Source organism: Apaloderma vittatum, unplaced genomic scaffold, assembly GCF_000703405.1.
Source record: "Apaloderma vittatum isolate BGI_N311 unplaced genomic scaffold, ASM70340v1 scaffold14678, whole genome shotgun sequence".
Lineage (NCBI taxonomy): Eukaryota > Metazoa > Chordata > Aves > Trogoniformes > Trogonidae > Apaloderma > Apaloderma vittatum.
The window spans coordinates 41930-61349 of record NW_009732549.1 but is presented as its reverse complement, the minus strand read 5'-3'; the positions used below and the strand labels follow the sequence as shown (position 1 = coordinate 61349).

Sequence of the window (19420 nt, the reverse complement as noted above, 5' to 3'; positions counted from 1 at the left end):
GAGCATCTGAATTCGGATCACTCGTCTCAATTCATCCCGACATCTATTTTTATTTGCTGAGCATGTTTTAACCAGTTCGCTTTTCATCTTTTTTTGCCAGTCAGTTTGCAATGTTACCAGCTCGTTTGTGTCTATTTCTGGGACTAAAAAAAAAACCAAACACACAGCAAAAAAAAACCCAAAAGAACAACTAAACCACAGAAACAGTAAAGGAATTACAATTGCTTATAAACCCCCTGTTTTGAAGCTGATACCCTGCTGAAGAGCAAGCTGAGCACTGGCAGGATTCACCGCTGCTGGCTGCTATTACTGATTTGACTAAACATTTCACAGGGGTAAATACCCAAATCATTCAGGGAATGACTGACACGGTATGACATGTGGTTAACAGCCTTACCATGCGTGCTCTTTGCTTTCAGAAATTATACCGATGCCAACTTAACCTTCCAAATATTTTAAGATGATAATTTTCTCTTAAGAAACTTTTAGAGCCACGTCTGAACCATTCAAAGGAGTCCCAACTGGAAAGGTTACTGTAACACCCCCCCCTTATTTTTATTTTTCCTTCTGATTGATTGAACTAAGAGTTTTATATATATATATTTAAAAAAAAAAAAAAAGCGCCATGTATAAAGCTTTGGGATATTTTAGCAAACTCAACGTAGTGTAACTTTGCTGACAGCTTGTCACATTTCACTGACTGTCTGTCTGGGATCTTGCGATAACATCTGCATTCACTCAGGGCAAGAGCTTACCCTAAGACAAAAAAGTGGGTCCTGCCACATAATGCTCCATCATTCTGTCAGTTCTGACATGGCATCTGAATTTTTTTGAATCACTAAACACTTTTGGGACTCTGGTCCTTATTATCTTTCCTTAGTTTCTATACTCGCTCGGCAATGCTGAAAAATGTAAAATGTGCAAACAAGGTAGTGGACGGCCCGGGCTTTTTGTCGTCTAATCCTCAGCCCCTCATTCATGCTCACTGTTAATCTCTTAAGACATTATAAAACTGTTAGACAAAGAAATGTGAATACCTCTGCTTCTCAGCAGAATGGGAGGAAACCAAGGAAAATCTGGATCATGCTAAGCTTTTCTTTTCACCACAAAAATGGTAACTTAAACCTGTTGCATCAAATTATTTATAATTCCCAACACTAAGGCTTTTTTTTTTTTTTTCTTCTTCAGCATTACAGAGCGAGCCTGGCAATATCGCAGGAGGGGGAATGCTACTGCTGAATTTTCCAAACACAACAAATGCGTCCATTGCGTATAAAACAAAAAAATTGTACAAAACCTGTCAGAATAAGGGAAAACTGGGGTTTAATCCCTCTGCTGCTTCACGTTCATCGTGGCACACAGCTTAGAGTCCTGCCAGGGCTGCTGGAGATCCACTTTGCAGGATTTCTTTGCCGCAGGAGGACCAGGAGCTCGGTGGGGGTAGGTTTGATGGGGAGGGGTTTGTGCGGGGGATCCTGGATGAGGTAGGGCACGGGTGCCCCCAATCTGGGCTGGATGAGTTGAGGCCCCCATTTCACATTAATCCAGCTCTGTTTGGAGCCGTCTGCTATTTCAGGTCATCATTTCACTCCTCCTGACTCCCACTGCTGTGGGGGCATTAGCATGGGGACAAAAGCCGCTCAAGCACCTATTCTAAATCCATTCAAACTCAAACCCACTAAAAATCACACCAGAAATGATACTGTTGCAACCAGCTAAATGTTATTCAGGAATGCTGAGGCTCAAAACCAGAATTTTCATCTTCTACTTGCGCATTGTTGTCATGGGTAGTGGGAGCAGATACTGACGTCTTAAAAACACTCCAGAAGCACAAAAGTATTTGCAAATGCCAAAAAAGTCACACTTACAGGGCTGAAACCGTAAGTGCTTCTTTAAACACACAGCAGCTTCTGTTAAAATCTAGTTTTCAAATAATTAATTAAACTAGTGTGAAAACCAGGTATTATTATCCCTGCCTAAAACACGTTTTAACCAGCTTTGTTCACACCGATTGGAGGGAAATGGCTTTTAGGACAGGAGCCGAGATGTTGCCTTTTTCACGACAACGCTAGCCATCCAATTGGGGAGATGATTTGAGAAAATCAACTTTTGAAAGGAAATAGTGGAGCCCTGTGCTGGTAGAGCTTGAGCTGCTTTGCCAAGGGTGATGTTTTAAGCAGAGGGAAGAGTACGTAGGAAGGTACAGGCAAGACTGTATCCCAAACAATAGTGAAGCACCAAGCCTGGATGGACTGAGACATTGACATGAGGAGAGCAGAGACAGGAAAACATGCAGCAGAAATTCAAAATACGTGCAGGCACTAAAAAGCAATCAGAGCCTGGTGTAGCAGACTGCATATGTGGTCAGTGCTGAAGGCAAAGATGACCATCATAGCAGTGACCCACTGGAAAATAAAGTGAGGAAGATGAGGGGCAGATATAAGGCAGAGATGGACGGAACTAGATGCAGAAGAGGCTGGGCAGAAGGCAATGATGGGGTTTTTCACGGGGCTGAACAAGGATCCCAGCTGGCTGCAAAGTTTTTGGGACAACATGGACAGTAGCACTGGCTGGGAGGAGGAGGAGAGTGATGAAGGAAGAAAAAGGGGAGCTAGCTATTGGACGGAATTGCACTTTAAGACCACAAGTTGTCAAACAAATGAGAGAAAAAGGAGGCTGCTTTGCATAGTTTCAACTGGGGAGAAATTGTAAGACGTTGTTCTCTGTGAAAAGAAGAAAGCATATTTCAAAGGGCATGGAAAGATGCTGCAGCAAGTGGCAGCTCTCCCTTTCTGTACAGGGCAACAGCATCATCTTCCTCTACGGAAACACAGTTTGGTAGGCTTGTTTCTGGGTTTAACATTAAAGACTGAGAACTCTTTTCTTTCCTCCTTGTTAACTGCTCATTTTGGTGCCTACACACGCAGGTATTCCAAATAGGTAGATGCTAAATTAGCAGTAGCGAAGGAAAAAAAAAAAGAGACAAACTTTTTCCACATTCACATGCAAATTTTAGCTTATGCAGAGTCAAAATTAGATGATTGCTCAAAACCTGGCTTTAAAGAACTTTCATTTTTGCATCCCCTGATTTACACATTTGTACAAAAACGACATTACTGCCATGATTTTGAAGCACCCATGGCTGCAAGCAATTGTAACACTGCGACTTTAAATCTCTTGGAAAACATGAATATTCAGATTTAATTCTGAAAAAAAGACCCATATAACACAGCATGTCAAGAACCTGCTCCGTGTGTGTTGCCAATACACTTCATCAAGTCAAGACTAAGAACAACACTTTGGGAAACCCACTATACACGAGAGCCTCTTTACACCGAAGGCTTCACCTGATGAAATGTTATGCCTTTTGTGGGATCTTTTACATCTTTCCAAACAAAACGCTGGGACTGTACTTTAAAAGGAAGGCCTACTTAACTTTTTTATTTTTTCTGCCAAATTAATGCTTATTCTGTGTGTCAAAGTTAATGTGACCACATAAAATCAGGCTGGATTATGACAACCTATGTCTTCACTCCTGTGTGTACCACCTACCATCCAGCCTCGAGACACGAGGGCTGATATGCCAATGAAAAACCACGTTAATACTCTCTGGGGTAGAAATACCCTGTCAGCCAATTCCTGTTTTCTAGCCTTTGCTTCCAAATAACTGTATTTTTGTACCATTCTGATGGACACATCCCAATCTGCAGGCTCTAGTGAGAGAGAGTTGGGGTTTTTGTTTTGTTTTTAAAGTTCAGCGATGCCTTTATGAGACCCAATGCCCAGATTTCAACAGTACTGTTAAATCTCGTGGCGGTTTAAATGCCAAACCTCAGCGCTACATCTGCTGAAGTGCATGTGTTCATTTGGGTTAATAAGCATTTTGCCATACCCTAACTCCTGTCTTCATTCGCTTCTGTTTAATGACGACCATCCCCTCCCGCCCGCGTGAACAGTCGTCTCTCCGCTGCTTGTTGAGCCATCAAGACACACCTTTGTTTCATTTAGTATGCAATTTTCACCTCTGACCCAAGAAACTAGTCTTAGGCTTCCTGAACTTTATTGCCTGTTAATAGACTGCTGGCTCTCTTTTCAGCAGTCATAGAAATGGTGGAGAGACATTTAATTGAAAAGAGGAACAAAGCTAGAGCCTGAAAGGCAAAGGCGGCAGGGTTTTTAAAAAAAAAAATTATCCAGAAATAATATGTTTGAGGAGCTTTGGATATTCTTTACAAGTTTGTGCCTCTTTACACAAATAAGAAAGACATCATTGATTTAATTATCTTCCCAGGGAACAATGGTATAATGCTCTGAATGGTGTTAAATGATTGATCTGGTAATTCATCTTCTGCTAACAACTGTCTATGCATTTTGTTTCTCTCTGGTCCTCAGACCGATGACATTAGCAGCAATGTCACGGAGCAGTCCTGGGCTTTCATAAAACACCCACAGATGCTCTTTCCTGCCAGTATTTAGGGACACATGGTTATAATTTTGTCTGTATTTCTTTGTCATAGATTACTTTTAACTACATCTGTTCAATTAAAGCTGATGGACTCTAGCCGTGTCTTTCTTTATATCAAAAGTAACCTTTTAATGAAATAGGGAGATTTAATTTTGTAAGCGTTATGATGAGTGAGAGATACCTTTCTGCTCTTTCAGAAGTTCTCTGTTTGGTGAATAGTTAAGGAAAGGACATTATTACAGCATAAGGATATTATTGTACACGGAAATGCATTATTAAAAGTGATTTATTGTTCTGTGTTAGGAAACTTATAGGAAAAGTCTGATAATATATTAAACTTGTTTATTATGGACTTCATATAATATTTGAATAATGCAGCTTTTTCTTTTGACAAGAGCAATAAACTCTGCTGGTACAGACATACGTTGATTATCCCAAGTCAACTGTGTTGCTTAAAAAAACATGCCCAAACAATCAGCTTTTGACAGCTGCATCTCTTGTTATTTACAATAGCCATCACAGTAATAACTCACCATTTCTATATTAATAAGGCAGTGAAATTTATTGTGATGGTATTGAAAAGTTATTAAGTACTGCATCCCAAGTGACAAAGTACCACAGCACTGTCACTATCCAAAAGCAGTTGCCCATCCATCACAAAGCTTTCCAGATGGTCCTGCATCTTTATCGCTCCCAGGTTGGTGACATCACCTGTTCACCCACTCAAAATTGATGATGAAAGCAAACAGATCTATCTTACTTACATTTACCAAATCAATTTAATTTTACAGGCCGTGGCTTAGTGACATATTGACTGTTTTCCTTAATGGCATCTACTGTACTTAATGCAAAGAACTCATCTCTGAATCCTGGCTTGCATAATGTGGCATTTCATAATAAATTTTTTATAACATATTTATTTAATGGGAAGAATTATGATTGTTTGACACTTCTATTAGATGCAATTATTCAGTTCTATCTTTTATATTTTTCTTTCTGATGTTGTCTTTCTCAATGGCTAAATTAAATTTACAGGGTTTTGTCTTTTAAAGGGACATCTGGCATCTCTCACAATTATTTTCCTTCATATTTTGATAATCTCACAGATCTACTCAAATGGCAGTTGTTTTCTCAGTCTACCTAGTGCTATTATCTGCTTGGACAAACTGCTACTAAACTGAAATAAAATCTACCCAGGTCACGTTTGAGTAAATAACAACCACCTTACTTTGAAGAGGAATACAAATTCCTGAAGCATCCTCCCAGTTCTGCTCCGAAGAAGGTAACAAAACTTCCTTCTCTCCTTCCTACTTCTAAGTCCACTTGACCCTTATGGTTTCACTCCATTTCCCTCAGGAGTTAATGCTCCTCCTGATTAAATTAAAACCTCAGTACCCATGTGGGAATACGTACACAGATCTCAGAGAGGTTTTAGACCGCGTCGTGAAACAGGAGATTTCCTGCTCTCAAGGTCAAGGACGCAGAGGAGCATCCACCGTGAGTGGAGAAACAGCCAGTTTTACACAAAGGATTTCAGGTTTAACCGAAACAAAGGTTTTATGTGAGATTTCACAGCCGGGCCACACCAGCACCCGCTCAGCCTCTCGTACCAGCTGAAAAACCTTTCTGGTGCTGTTGCCACTTTGCCTTCGGGTGGGCTCAGCAACTTATCAGCCCCGTGAGCAGCAGCCCCGGTGCCAGAGCTGGCTCAGGACAGGGGCAAGCAGCACCTCACCTCTGGCAGCCACTACAACCTTTCGGCTACCTTCTGTGGTACAGTTTTGAATGTTTTTTGAGAACAGCTACATGGTAGAGCCAAAGAAGGAGGCTTTACAGATTCTGTTCATGCTGCCCTTTCAGCGAGCAGCAGCTTTGCCCGAGCAAGGGAAGGCTGTGGTCTTTGTCCAAAAAAAAAGTGCATCTCATCCCACCTGCCTCATGATGTGAGGCTCTGCTTAACCATGTTCATCAAAGAATTAGGAGAACTGATGAGTGGAAGTAAGGAACAGTAGAGAAAGACAACAGCTGACTACTCAGTGTTGTTCCCTTGTCCTAACAATCTTGCACCCACATAAAATGACTCAAAGGACCAATAGCTCTCCTTTGCTGTTGATATATCTAATTCAACCAGAATGGCATCTCCACCTGCTCATATCTTGCTTTTTGAGAACATGATGCTTGCCAATTTGCAATTATAAACTCTCAGTCCTCTAAGCAGGGAGAAAGTTGGCGTTAACAGCCAGGTAGCTGGTTGGGATCCACGACCGACATCACCTTTTCATGTGACACTTTGCTCATGAAGCATCTGTCTGCCTTCCTGCAAGGACTCCTCCTGTTGCTGCGGTAGCATCTGACGAGGTCACAGCCTCACCACAAGACACAGATGCAAACAACAGAAGAATTCAGACCAGTAACATTAGCAGCAAAGTAATGGCTTTTTTTTTTTGTAGGCAACTTTCAAGGGGCTGTCTGAAGCACCCTCGTGCATACTCATCCCAGGCAAGATAGGCGGCCTGAACTCCATCCTATGTGGCACGGAACGCTATGTGCCTTCAGAGAGCTTAACACAGCAGCTAAGCACGTGCTTAACTCAAACACCTGGGTAATCCTGTGATGATAAGCCTGTGCCTAAGTGCTTTATTGGATCTCAGCCAGAGCGCTCCATGCCTTGCAAAGCCGAGCTCTAAATAGGATAAAACATCACCAACATGTTGAGGAAAAGGTAAGGATGTCACCCCCACCTGTGGCTGCCAGAAGTGGATGGTCTTGTTGCCTTGGGGGAGAATATATTATCTGCAGAACTAGTATTGATCAAAGAGCATCCCTGCTCCCCACTACAAAACAAATTATTTCTTTTTAATCCCAAATAGCAGAATAATCCACATTCTTATTCCTGCTTTCACTTCAATAATAATTTTGCACAGGTTTCTGGAGGCCCTATACCACTGAAATCCGTACACAAGGAGAAAACGCAGGCAAGGAATCCACATTATACATTCCCATTTTCATACCACCTGGTTGAACTTGGAGTTGCTTTGTGTGTTAATGCTCTTGAAAACAATTCAAGAGAAGGTCAAGATTTGATCTGTAAAAGTCAACACAGTGTGAAAGTGTCAGACAACCCCAGAAAAGTTGTTGGGTTTTTTTAATTTAACACTAGGACAAACTCCATATCCCAAAGAAAAATATTTAGAAGTGATTAAGTCTTTGTTCCTTTTATTTTTCCATTTTGCAGAAGACATAATCTGCTGCTCTCTCCCAGTGTGATTTCACCGACCACAAGGGAATTATTTCCTCAGCACTGTCATTGTTTAATAGGAATAGTTTAACACAATTTAAAACATGTGAATCCCATGTGCAGTTATTTAGGAGATGCTACTTTTTGTCCTGTTTTATTTTTTTTTTTAAAAAAAAAAGAAAGCCACAGATGCTCCTTTCAACATTCTGAAAAAGATTTTCCAAAGGAGGATCCCAAACTATGGGATAACATCTGTACATAGAGAGGAATCAGCAGGTAACTCTCCTTGATTATAGTGGAAGGTTTTAGATGCTAAGACTAAGAAAACCAAGATATCAGTTTAGGCTCTACAACCCAGATTTGGGAGCATATTTGTTAGATTCTGACTCTAAAAGCCTATGCCTCTACATTTTTACATAGATAACTTATTACTTAATTTTCATAAAGTGAGATGGTACTTCTAGAACCCAGAATCTCAAATAAACCTAAATTTAAATTTTAAAAAGTGCCTAAGAGTGCAGAATTGAAACTTACAATTGCAACTACTGCAGTCCCTATAAATCAGGGGGAACCCTGAATTCCAGAACAATTTTTTAGGAAGCTGCATGGCTCTCCTGGAAGACTGGCATCAAAAATATTAGGGGAGGAGTAAATAAACAGCCAAATGGCCTCCTAATTTCCATTTAGAAGTAATAGAGTCAGCTCAAGCATATTCTACCAAATTCAACAGGTTTTCCAGACTCACTGTCAGGACAGGCAAATATCCTCTTCTCTAGAAACAGATTATGTGCTGCTTTCTAAAAAGCTCTAAAAGATTTTTTACTTCTGTGACAAGTTTGATTTATTAGAGTTTATTGCTCTTGTCTTTGCCTTCATAGTAAAGAAATAAAAGTTTACGATAAAAAGAACTGTGAAGAAATTCTCCTTATCAGTAAGACTACTCTAAGTTTGTTACAGCAGTGAGAGACCTGAATTTGAAAATTTGCTGTACTCTCAAAGATGCCGAAGGAAGATAGGTGCACGTGCTTTGGTGACCTATTCAAAGGCTTCCTTCGAAATACTCTCCCAGTTGTTTTTCATAGCAGGGCATGAACCATGATGAAATCACTAAGTTTGTGTTCCCTTGCTTTTGTTTAAAAAAAAAAAAAAATTACTGCCATCCCTTAAAAGCTTGTTTTCTTTGTTGATTAAGCAGCAGTCAATTTTCCCTTTTCAAACAACCACTGAGCAACAGCCTCCCGACCCCCTCGGATATTCGGGCTGCCGGCAAATACTAAAACCCCAGTGACAAACTGCAAAAAAGCTCGACCTTTCCCCTTGTCCGGTGACCCCCTGTTCGATTTGTACTCTAGCTAACCAATACTTGATTAGATAATGCTCTGCTCTAGACCCACAAAATGAGATAAAATTCAAATTTATGGCTTTTCATTTAAACTGGTCTACAGCACTCTAATCATGACCCAGGCACAACTATACCACAACAAATTCTCTTTGTCCCAGAGTGTGTTTTATGGCTCAAGTATATAAATGGACACAATAGACATTGTTTTCTTGGACTTGCTCTGAGAAAACTCTACGTCGATGCCATAGGGAGTCTAGCTATAGGGGAACACAGGAATAAGCCCCATGAAATACCTCAGCCTTTTGCAGCACTTTTTCCTTTATCATCAGCTGCCTTGCTGCAAAATTCAACAGCAACAGTTCCTCCAGCTTATACTTCTCTCCCAACCGCTACAGACTAATCCTAGTATCAACTCAGACGGACATCAGTCACAAAAACTGGAAGTCAGAAGTATCCCACAGCTGGAAATACCCAAAATTATGACAACCTTTTGCAAGGGAGTAAAAAAGTCCTTTCCAAGAATGTAGTTACAGTTCAAATGTGTGTGTAGCTATAAACTCTTCCCTGCAATATGCATGTAGGGGTTCGATTTGAAACTTTGTAGTTTAAGACTCTACCTAGTAATCCTAAACAACTGCAAAAAAGGAGGAAATCTTTCATAGAAAAATCAGGAATATATGCAGCTTCAGAAAACAGCTGAGGAAGATGCTCAGCTTTCCTTCCAAAAATATTAAAATACCTTTATGATGATTATTTTCCTGGAGAGATTTATCCTTCATCATCTTTGAAAGTCAAACACCTTTGTACATTCAGCATCTCACCTTAAACTCAGAAAAATGCACATAAAATGAAAAAATTGATTTTTCCAATAACTTAATCATTCTCTCCGTAGCCACGGGGGAGTCTATTCAAGAGAACTAAATAAGTACACAAAAGCATTAGCTATGTTGCAACCTCACTATGTATTTCTCCGAGCAATGCACATGTGAAGAAATGAGTAAAAGCCAGGCCTGAAAACGGTTTCTTTGGCCCCTGGGACCAGCAATCATTTTAAGTACGTTGAGATATCTCACCTTTTGCAACCACAACACAGAGCTGACCTCCTCTATGAAACAGGAATTACATATAAGAAAATATAAGAGAACATCATGCCAGTAGCTATATCAGTACAGTCCACTCATCAAGCAAATATCATTGTGGAAAAAAAAAATTTAAAATCTCATACTACAAAGTCCCTTAAACCCACAGTCAGTACCACAGAGAAACTTTGGTTTCATCCTTCCTCCATTTAAAATACAATAATGAAATTTTGTCTTGATATCAGCAACAGGAGACTGAATTTCCCATTTGTTGAGTGACTTACTGAGACTTGGCAGGACAAAGGTCCCGTTTCATTGAAGCACCCATTCAGGCAGACAAACAAATTTCTTTTTGGGATATGACCCCTTTCCCTCACCCTCCCACACCTCCTTTGACACTGCCTGAGCACACACACCAGTAACAGCTTCTCTATCCTTTTTTTGCAAGGCACAGGTCCCAGGAAGTGGTGGTTTCCAGAGCAATGTGAGGATGAGCATCTGGTCTGGGATGGGCACTAGTAAGGTCTTCTCCAGCACTGCCAGGTCTCCCCTACATCTGCCCTTTAGCCTTAACCTTTACTATGTGCCAGTACTCATTGTTCAAACTCTGGTAACCAACATTTCTTGGTCTTACTTAAATTACAATAAATGCACTTAACCCACTTTTTGGAAAAATATTCTGTTTCAAGCTCCCCTGAGCATAGCAGAATACTTCTAGATGAGTGGCCAAGTTGCAGAGGGACTTGACTGTTGATTTTGTGTGATTTTGCTCCAACACTTTTCAATAGCTTCTCCCCAAATGTCCCAAATAAATAATACTATTCAAATGGCACGAGCCCTGCAGCTTGAAAGGGATTCAACCTGCCAGCTGGACTTCCAGCACCATCAAGACATGCAGTCGCTTGTCTGCATTTCGTAGACCTCAAAATCCTAAATATTTTAAGCAGGAAAACTAGTCTTTAATATTGCAGCATATTATCAGCATCTAAGGGTGTGAAAATCAAGATGGGTTTCCCTCAGTTTTAGTGGGGCTGTCCTGCACAACACTACCTGAGAATCCAGTCTAAAATATCCTAATTTTGAAATACATTAAACCTGCAACTAGTGCCATGTCTCAGCAGTTTTGCCCCAATTTCTGTTATCAATATCTGAGTTTGACTGTGGCGTGGTTAAAGGTCAGATTTTATGGTTTCCTGGTGCCTTTTTCAAATTATCGAGATTTCTCACCAGCAATTATATTGCATCAGGGTCTGTTAACTCGATAGAGTGCTGCCAGGTCTATAATTTCTCATGACACTATTCTGTCATATTGTCACAGGTCTCACAAGAGTTTAAACAACTGGATGGAAAGTTTGGAATGAACTCACTGAGTATTTATGAATGGTTAAGAGCAAATCAAACCTCTGTTTTCCACCATAACTCCAAGGCTCTGCTCCACAACAAAATCCCATTTTTCCTGAGAAAACAAACCTCCTATCTCTCCAGAGGTCAGTAGTGTCCCTGGAGAGCCATGCAAACTCCGCGCTTTTCTCCTTATCAGAAACCAAAGGAAACGTGCAGATGGAAAGCTGAGATTGCACTTTGTTTCTACAGCACATTGTTAAAACTATGAATAAAACCATGCGAGAATACTTGCTACGCCATAACACAACTGGCAACGTGCACCACTTAAGGCTAAAGCCCTGACCTGACCATGGACCCGCAAGTCAGTCGGAATATCACAACAAGGAAAACATGTTGCCCTTGTAGGTAGTGAAAGCAAGAGGCTGCTGCTCTGCTCACCAAAGGAGGCCTTGAGCTCCTTCAGGAAAAGCAACGTTTCTCAGAGCATCTGCAGAAGTAACATGAGCTACATCATCCCCACGGGTTCTAGGTTTGACACCAGCATCCAAACATACTTGACCAAATGAATGGCAAAATTCCCGTTAGGTTGAATGGAAGCATGATCAAACCCCCAGCTTTCAAAGTCCCCAAGTAGCACAAGGTTCTGCAATAGAAATTTTAGCTGCTCAACAATAGATTTTAGGACTATTTTAATCATTAATGACAGGAAGTGGTGATTCAAACGGATAGTGCCGTGTCATTTGCAAATCCCTCACCCACAGACATACTGCAGGGCTTTCCAAGAGCAGATTAAAAATGGTACCAAAATGTTCCAACAATGCAACTTCCTGTCCTTCCCCAAACGAGGCATCATCCTCCAGTAACCACCTAGATTTTATGCCTGAAAAGCAACAATAATTTCTGCCCTTTTTCTTTTTCCTTTGTTTAATTTACGTTTGTTTCCACCCAGAAAGCCCCAAAAGGTCGCTAAGCAGTCTTCGCACACACAAATATCCCGCGACTGCTGCAGGATAGGGCTCAAATTCTGAAATACTTCTATATTTACAGACAGGCAAGAGAGTTCAACAGACCACAAGAATGCACAGTGCCTTACCTCCCAACCGTAACTTGGGTCTTTGAGGTGTGGCCGCTGCTCTCCTACGAAAGGGCCAAATTTTTCCCCTGCTTCAATCTTCCTTTTGGTCCATATCCCTAATCCTGCTCCAGGAATGTTGGATTCTCGGAGCTCAAACTCTGAAGGAATAGGAATGTCATCGGGAATGTATATTGGAGCCTTGTAAGGGGAGCTCTCCTTTGGTGTGAAAGCTTCGCTGGAGGTTGCTGGAGAAGGCGGCTCTTGAATGCTGACGGACGTTGGACACTGGACGTTTGTAGCCTCTCCATCAGCTTCTGGTGCTTCCTCCAAAGGAAGTTCAGGAAAGCTTTCATACAAACATTCATCACCTGGAAAATAAAGCCAAACAGTAGGGTTTGAGATATCCTGACAGATTTTGCACATGAAACCCTTTCAGCCTGCACATGAAGTGGAGAGGACAGTTTGGTAGGCGGGCGGCACCTTCATCAATCACTAGTGCTGCAGCAGAACCTCACCCTGGAAGGAGCTGAAGCCTTTTCCCTATTGTAGGCCTGGGGCTACACAGTGTTTCTCAATATTCCTGACATCAAAAGTGGTTTGCATCATTGAACACAAGCGAGGGAATTACATACAGATGTATACGCAGGCACACCCTATTGTCCAATCTGGTCCGGATACAGCGCTTCACGTTGCATACTCTTTGAAATTACAATTGAAAGGCAGCATTATACGTTACAACTGAAATCTAAGTGAAGTGAAAAGCAGGAAAGCTTTACTGGTCTTTCAGAGAGACAGACTGAACTTAAAGTAGCCAAAATTAAGTTTGATGGCCTCCAATTAGTCATTGGAGGAAAGGATCCAGCCTACCACACAACTTTTGGCAAAAGATTCAGCTGATGTAAATCAGTGCCTTGCTATTGACCTCCAGAAAAAGCAGTGGTCTAAAATAAGTTCAGGATCTAAACAGCACCTTATAGAGAACATGAACCTTCTCCTCTTACAGTTGCAGAAAAAACCTGGGGCAGATCCAAAACACATGAAAAAAACCCTAACCTTCATCCCTGGGGCTTTGCCAGCAAACAAAAAGAAAAGAAAAGAAGAAACAAAGAAAAACTCACTATTTTTGACAGATCAATATGTAAAGCTGATTGTAAATTCCTTTTAGTCAAAAAAAACTGTGAGTGACTTTAGCGAGGGCTTTAGCTGCACCAGCAAGACAGTACTCCATGCAATAATACATGCAAAAGGAGCAAAAAGACAAGCTACCATAAAAAACTTATTTACATTCATTTAACTTTATTAATGTTACTTTACTTTTCCTACACACCAAAACTCATTCCACTTAAGTCTAACCTAAATAGAAGGCAAGAATACTATTCTCCAAGGAATGAAGTTGAAAGATCAAGTGTTTTAAGATCTAAGCATGAGGATATTTGCATAATATGGTTGGCCCAGAAATTAAAGCGTTACGCTGGGCTTGGCGTTCAGAATGACTCCGTTTCAGTGAAGAAACAGGAAACTTTAAAATGTTATTTCAATTTCTTGCTCATTTAAGAAACTATCCATGGTAGATTAGCACCGTATGCCTTTTCCACTGGAAACTGGTCATAGTCCATTATCTCTCACATCTCTGTTACATATTATCTCACAGTTTTATATCTGTACTTTCATGCTTCTGGTACTGCCTAAGACAAACACTGGGACATAACAAATCATTTGAATAGATTGCTCCCATCACATGACTGGCAAACTAGATTCTTCATCTGTGAGCAATTTATTCACAGCCATGAACTGTTTTTCTTTCTTTTATGTGGCACTGGCTATGACCTCATACATGTCACAAGAAAGTTCAGCTACCCATTCCCTCGGCCTCTGGTTTGGCAGACCGTCCCTGCACTTTAAGGATTGAACCCAATATTGATTGGTTTGTCAATTTTCTAATACCTGGCTTTCTGAGAAGCAGAATATCTTGACTGACTCTACCATTTAGCTGAGAAGGACACACAGAAGGATTTTCCATCGCTTACACTTCAGAAGCCTTGCCTGCCATAGCCCAGGGGTGCCGAGTTTGGATGGCAAACATGCTTGCGAAAGCACCAATGCAGAGATCTTGCTCTGTGCCCAGCACCTATGAACCCATGCCCACACACTTCTGCCCACAGTAAAACAACCTGGACTCCAGGGGACAGGAAAGATGTGAAAAGGGTAGAGACACAGCTCCACCTGGATGCCACCATTCATTCTGCCCTGCACTGACACGACCAAGTCGGCAGCTATTGCTGTTACTCTGCTGCTGCTGCCAAACATGGGTCTGGCTCCAGCGAGGTGGGCAGGGTGAGAGAGGTTGGTCTGTGCCTGCCCAGCATCCCTGATGCTCCAATGCACCCCCCAATTTCAAAAGGCCAGCAGCAATACCGACTCCACCCAGGGCAGGCTTGCTCTCATTCAGATGTCTTCCCCTGACTGTTTAGATTTCAGGCCTGCCTAAAAGACTTCAGCTGTTTTTGAAACAGAGTGGGGGGAAAAAACCCCAAACCCTAACTCGTGTATACACATGGGGTGCAGGAAGAAAAATCACGCAAGGAAAGTGATCTGAATGATGATAAGCACATGGCTCACTGGAAGGGCGGGGTAAAAACTTCAGGCATTTAAATCAAACTGATTTTCCATGACAGCTGGGTGCTGACACTCAGACTCCTTAAAAAGCCCATCCCACACAGTCACTGCTGCTGTCCCCATCGCACCAAGAAGCGCCCCATAAAACCAAAGCTCTCCCTGTGCTCCACAGACATGCTCAACTCTCCTCCACCAAACTAAAAAACAACTCAGCCAAATCATTTAAGCCACAGCCAGCAACAACCTGCTCTGTGCTTTTCCTCAAAGGGTCACCATTATCAGACCGGCGCACCACCAGCTCCTGCCCACAAGCCAGCACAAGCTGAGCCTTAAATATATAGCAAGCACAGCTTTACAGATGTTTCTTCTCCCCCGGGGACAGTCCAGTTTAATTTCTGTCTCGCAGTCTCAAAGGCCTCGGTTATACTTATCAGAGTCATTCTGGCTACGCTCATTTTTAGCCATATAGGGTCAAACCTGCAGCTGATAAATTTGCCTCTGGAAGCCTGGCAGAGAGACAAGTCCGTTTGCTGGGTCTATTGTGCCTCCTTTGATTTCCAGCAGCCACACCCAATGTCGTCGTTAAACATGGGCTTTCGGTTTGAAAGCTCTGGAAAATATAATACGCCCATATGCCCCAAAGCCCTAACAGTGTGGGTAAAACAGATTGCTGAAATATAATTCTGCCTGAAATAGCAACATATTCTAGCAAAAAAAATGTTTCAAAACCTCAAAATAAACAAGAAGTTAAATTACGACTGACCAAGAGACAGGAAGACCATTAAGATATATTTGTGAAATTAATGACAGAAGGAGCTATATTAAAATCAATGCATGCAGACCAAGGATCTGCTCTTTGTTTTCAAAAGGTGTGGGACTACTCCCCTTAATTTACACCCACATGGATGAGAGGGGTTTACAGGAGAATTGTGGATAGAAATTCTTTGCAAGTTTAGAATTAAACCCAGGGACTGTGCTGATAAACGTTGTTTTCCCAATGAACTGCAAGTCATTTGCACAGATAACACTGTACTTTTGAAATTCAAGATGGCTTCTTTCAAGTGCAATAATTATCCCCGCTAGAAACGGGATGAAATAAAAATCAAGGCCCCTGATAAGGGAACAGATGAGATTAGGTAATGTGGAATCTTAGATATTAGCCTCCATAAAATTCTTCACCGCTATTTTGCAATAAAAACATGAGCAAGCTTCAAAAGGAACCCAGGAGGAAAGGTTAATTGCTACTAAAAGACCAGGGTGGACACCTGCGTTTGCACTTTTGACACAACCTCGCATGCCAGCAGGAAAGAGTCCACGTGGCTGCGTGCTGGGGACGTGCCTGATGAGGACGGGAGAGCAACGTGCCAAAGCGATCGGAGTAACTCCAGGGACTGGGGTCGTGTTGAGACTGAGAGGGCTTCTGGGTATGGCTGAGAGGAGGACACAACTTCCTTCCATTCAGATGTTTCTTAGCAGTTCAGCACACTCTTCCTCTCCGAGAGCAATTAGGTAGGAGGCACTAACAACTGAGAGAGGCCGAGGTTGCTGAACCCAACCCAAACTGCTTTCCACTGGCTGCAATTGCTAGCGAGGCAAAGGTATATGCTGTTTTGAGAAGCACACCGGGCCTCACGTTCAATGAAACTGCCCTTCTGCAGCTGAAATGCCACACGACGACATCTCGCATCAAGGGGACACACTAGCCTGCTGCACATATTGGCATTTCAGGGCGGTCTTCAACTCAACGTTCACACTGGGTCCTCCAACGATCCAGATCTCCAGACCCAAAGCCACTCCTAACAAAAAGAAACATATCCATACATGCTATCTATTCTCCTTTTCTTTAGGGAATTTATGCCTGTGGATATACATTCTCAGAGCGACTACTGACTGGTAAACCCTCTAGCACATAAATCGGGTCTCTCCACTTGGAGTCATGCACGTGGTCACCAGTGGCTTAATCATAAGCTGGATGGCTGATTACTCTGGATGAAAGAGGTAGGCTGGAAGCAAAAGCATTTGGAGAGCCTACTTCAGAAGCATTTCTAATGCCATCATCTTCCAAGCAGGACAAAGTAAGAGCTGAGATAAATGTGGAAGTGGCTCTTTGCAGTGGGAAGATACACACAAGTTCATGCCTACAACTTCTCAAAGGTGAGAAAAATGATCCCTAGGCCCAAAGACTAGACAACAGAAGGACCTGGCTCTGTTTCGTGGGAGACATCCATCACGACATGAGCTTTGAGCTCCTCTAGCTCTGTTGATCATGCCTGATATGAGCCTTTGGCCAGCTGCATTAATGAAGACTTTGGGAGAGCATAGTAGGACCGGGTGAATTAGTCCCTTTATTTTTGTATTTGTTTGACCTAGCATGTCTGTTCAAGGCTGAGGAAATCAGCGTGGAGTATTTGCAGGGGTATCTGAAAAGAAGGCAGGCATTTCCTGTTGCATGCAAATGGGACACCTTTATCTGAATTTCTGTTTGAACAAGTATTAAAGAAAAAAATTGTTTCAGGCAGGGACTGATTGATGACAAAATATATTCACGTCAGTCTAGAACACAGGAGGTCAGGAAAAGCAGAAAATTAAGAGAAGAAAACCCACTAGCTTCAAAAGGAGCATATGGCCAGTGGTGAACCACCTGGAAAGCACCCGACAGTCCCACACCAGGTAGGCATGGCTCAGCGAGGACCACTTACATCCTCCTGAGGAGAAGCTGAGGAGGATCCTAAGAGCTTTAGAAGCACGCAGAGATTGGGTTACTATCTCCAGGCACAGAAGGGACTCCATCCAAGAGGTCCCTAGTCTACTTGAACATTTTATCAGTTGACATACCTGAAACCGGTTTGTGCTGCTCCCTGTTCACAGACTGTTCTGTGGAGCCAGACCAAAAGACAATTATTTATTATTATTTGTATTGTAACACAGTCCGTGGGCCCCAGGCAGGACCCCACTGTGAAAAGCATCAGACAGACCTAATCTAATGAGATTAGATTCTAAACAGAATAGAGCCAGTCACTCCCAGTTGGGCAAAAATCATGAAACTAACAGGGAAGAGAAAAACTGTTTTACAAATAGAAAGTTTGGTTGTAAAACAAAAGAGATTACGAGCAAGTTTAGAGACAAACATGGAACTTGAAGCAGTTTTGAATGATTACTTTGATTACCAGGGAAAAACACTTCCACAAATATTAGCCTTCAAATACATGGGCATTTTGCATACTTGTACTCTTTGACCCTAACACAAGCATGAGCAAACCAAAGCTCTCCTGAACACACTCAAAAGGTCCAGCCCTAAAAACCCTCCTCACGGATCACGCAACGAGAACAAGAGGTACCACAGCGCCCATGTGGTGGCCCCAAAGGTGAGATTCTGATTTCTCTTATACCACTTAAACACAAAGTAATTACTTTAGACTTCCACCAAGGAATAAATAAGATCGCTGTCGGTGCTAGAGTTAGACAAAGTTGCTCAAATTTCTTCACGTTGACGCGAAGGGAAATGTGGTGCCCAGATTTCAGCTTTCCCTTCGTGCTCGTGATGGCTGAGGGCAAAGCCTCGGCAGTGCCGAGCCACACCGAGCAAAGCCTTCTGCAGCGCCGGCAGAAGAGGGAGTTGCAGGAAAAGCTGCAGAGACAAAGGCAGCAGAAAAAAAGGCAGCCTGAGCTCAGCATGCTGGAAATCACCACCTTCTAACAGGGCTGCACCAAGGGCTGCAGTATCTACGCGAAAGGGAGCTCAGTTTGGGGAGCGCCCAGTACAAAGGGCTTAGGGCTGCTGGTAGCTTCTGTCTGTGCCTGGGGGCAAGAGGCACATCAGTAACAATGGGGCAGATATCGCAGAAGACAAATTAAAAAACCTTCGTTGCATGGGAAGCAGCTTTTACTTCTTAAATTATCATGTCTGTGAAAAATAACACTGAGACAAGAGGCTTGTAGAAATGAGCCCCTGATGGTAGGATGAGCACCAACCACCGAGCACCTGGGAGAAAACTGTCTGCAGGCAAGCGGGAAGCGAAGTTACACACACTCAAGAGCATCAGGCCTTTCAGAGGATAATTTCAACATTGCCAAGTCTTGGTACTGGACCAACAAAGTCGTAATATAGTAACTGTGTCGGAATCTGCCCATCGTCTCTGGCAATTCTCACCATCAGCCCCTACAATAACTAGTAGCGTTTGGTGCTCTGTCTAGTGTCAGTCATGTCTAAAGAAGTAGCACAGTCAAAAGCATCTGATGGGGACCAGACGTTGGCTTTTAA

At 42.3% G+C, this 19420-nt stretch overlaps 1 protein-coding gene across 1 annotated transcript; it reads right to left on the bottom strand.

Moving 5' to 3' along the window:
- Positions 1-12561: 12561 nt before the first annotated feature.
- Positions 12562-12911, bottom strand: LOC104278566 (MDS1 and EVI1 complex locus protein MDS1-like; the record flags this gene model as incomplete). The annotated part of the gene is made up of 1 exon (XM_009875575.1): positions 12562-12911. A coding segment is annotated over one exon (350 nt), but the record flags the coding sequence as incomplete, so codon positions are not given.
- Positions 12912-19420: the final 6509 nt, after the last annotated feature.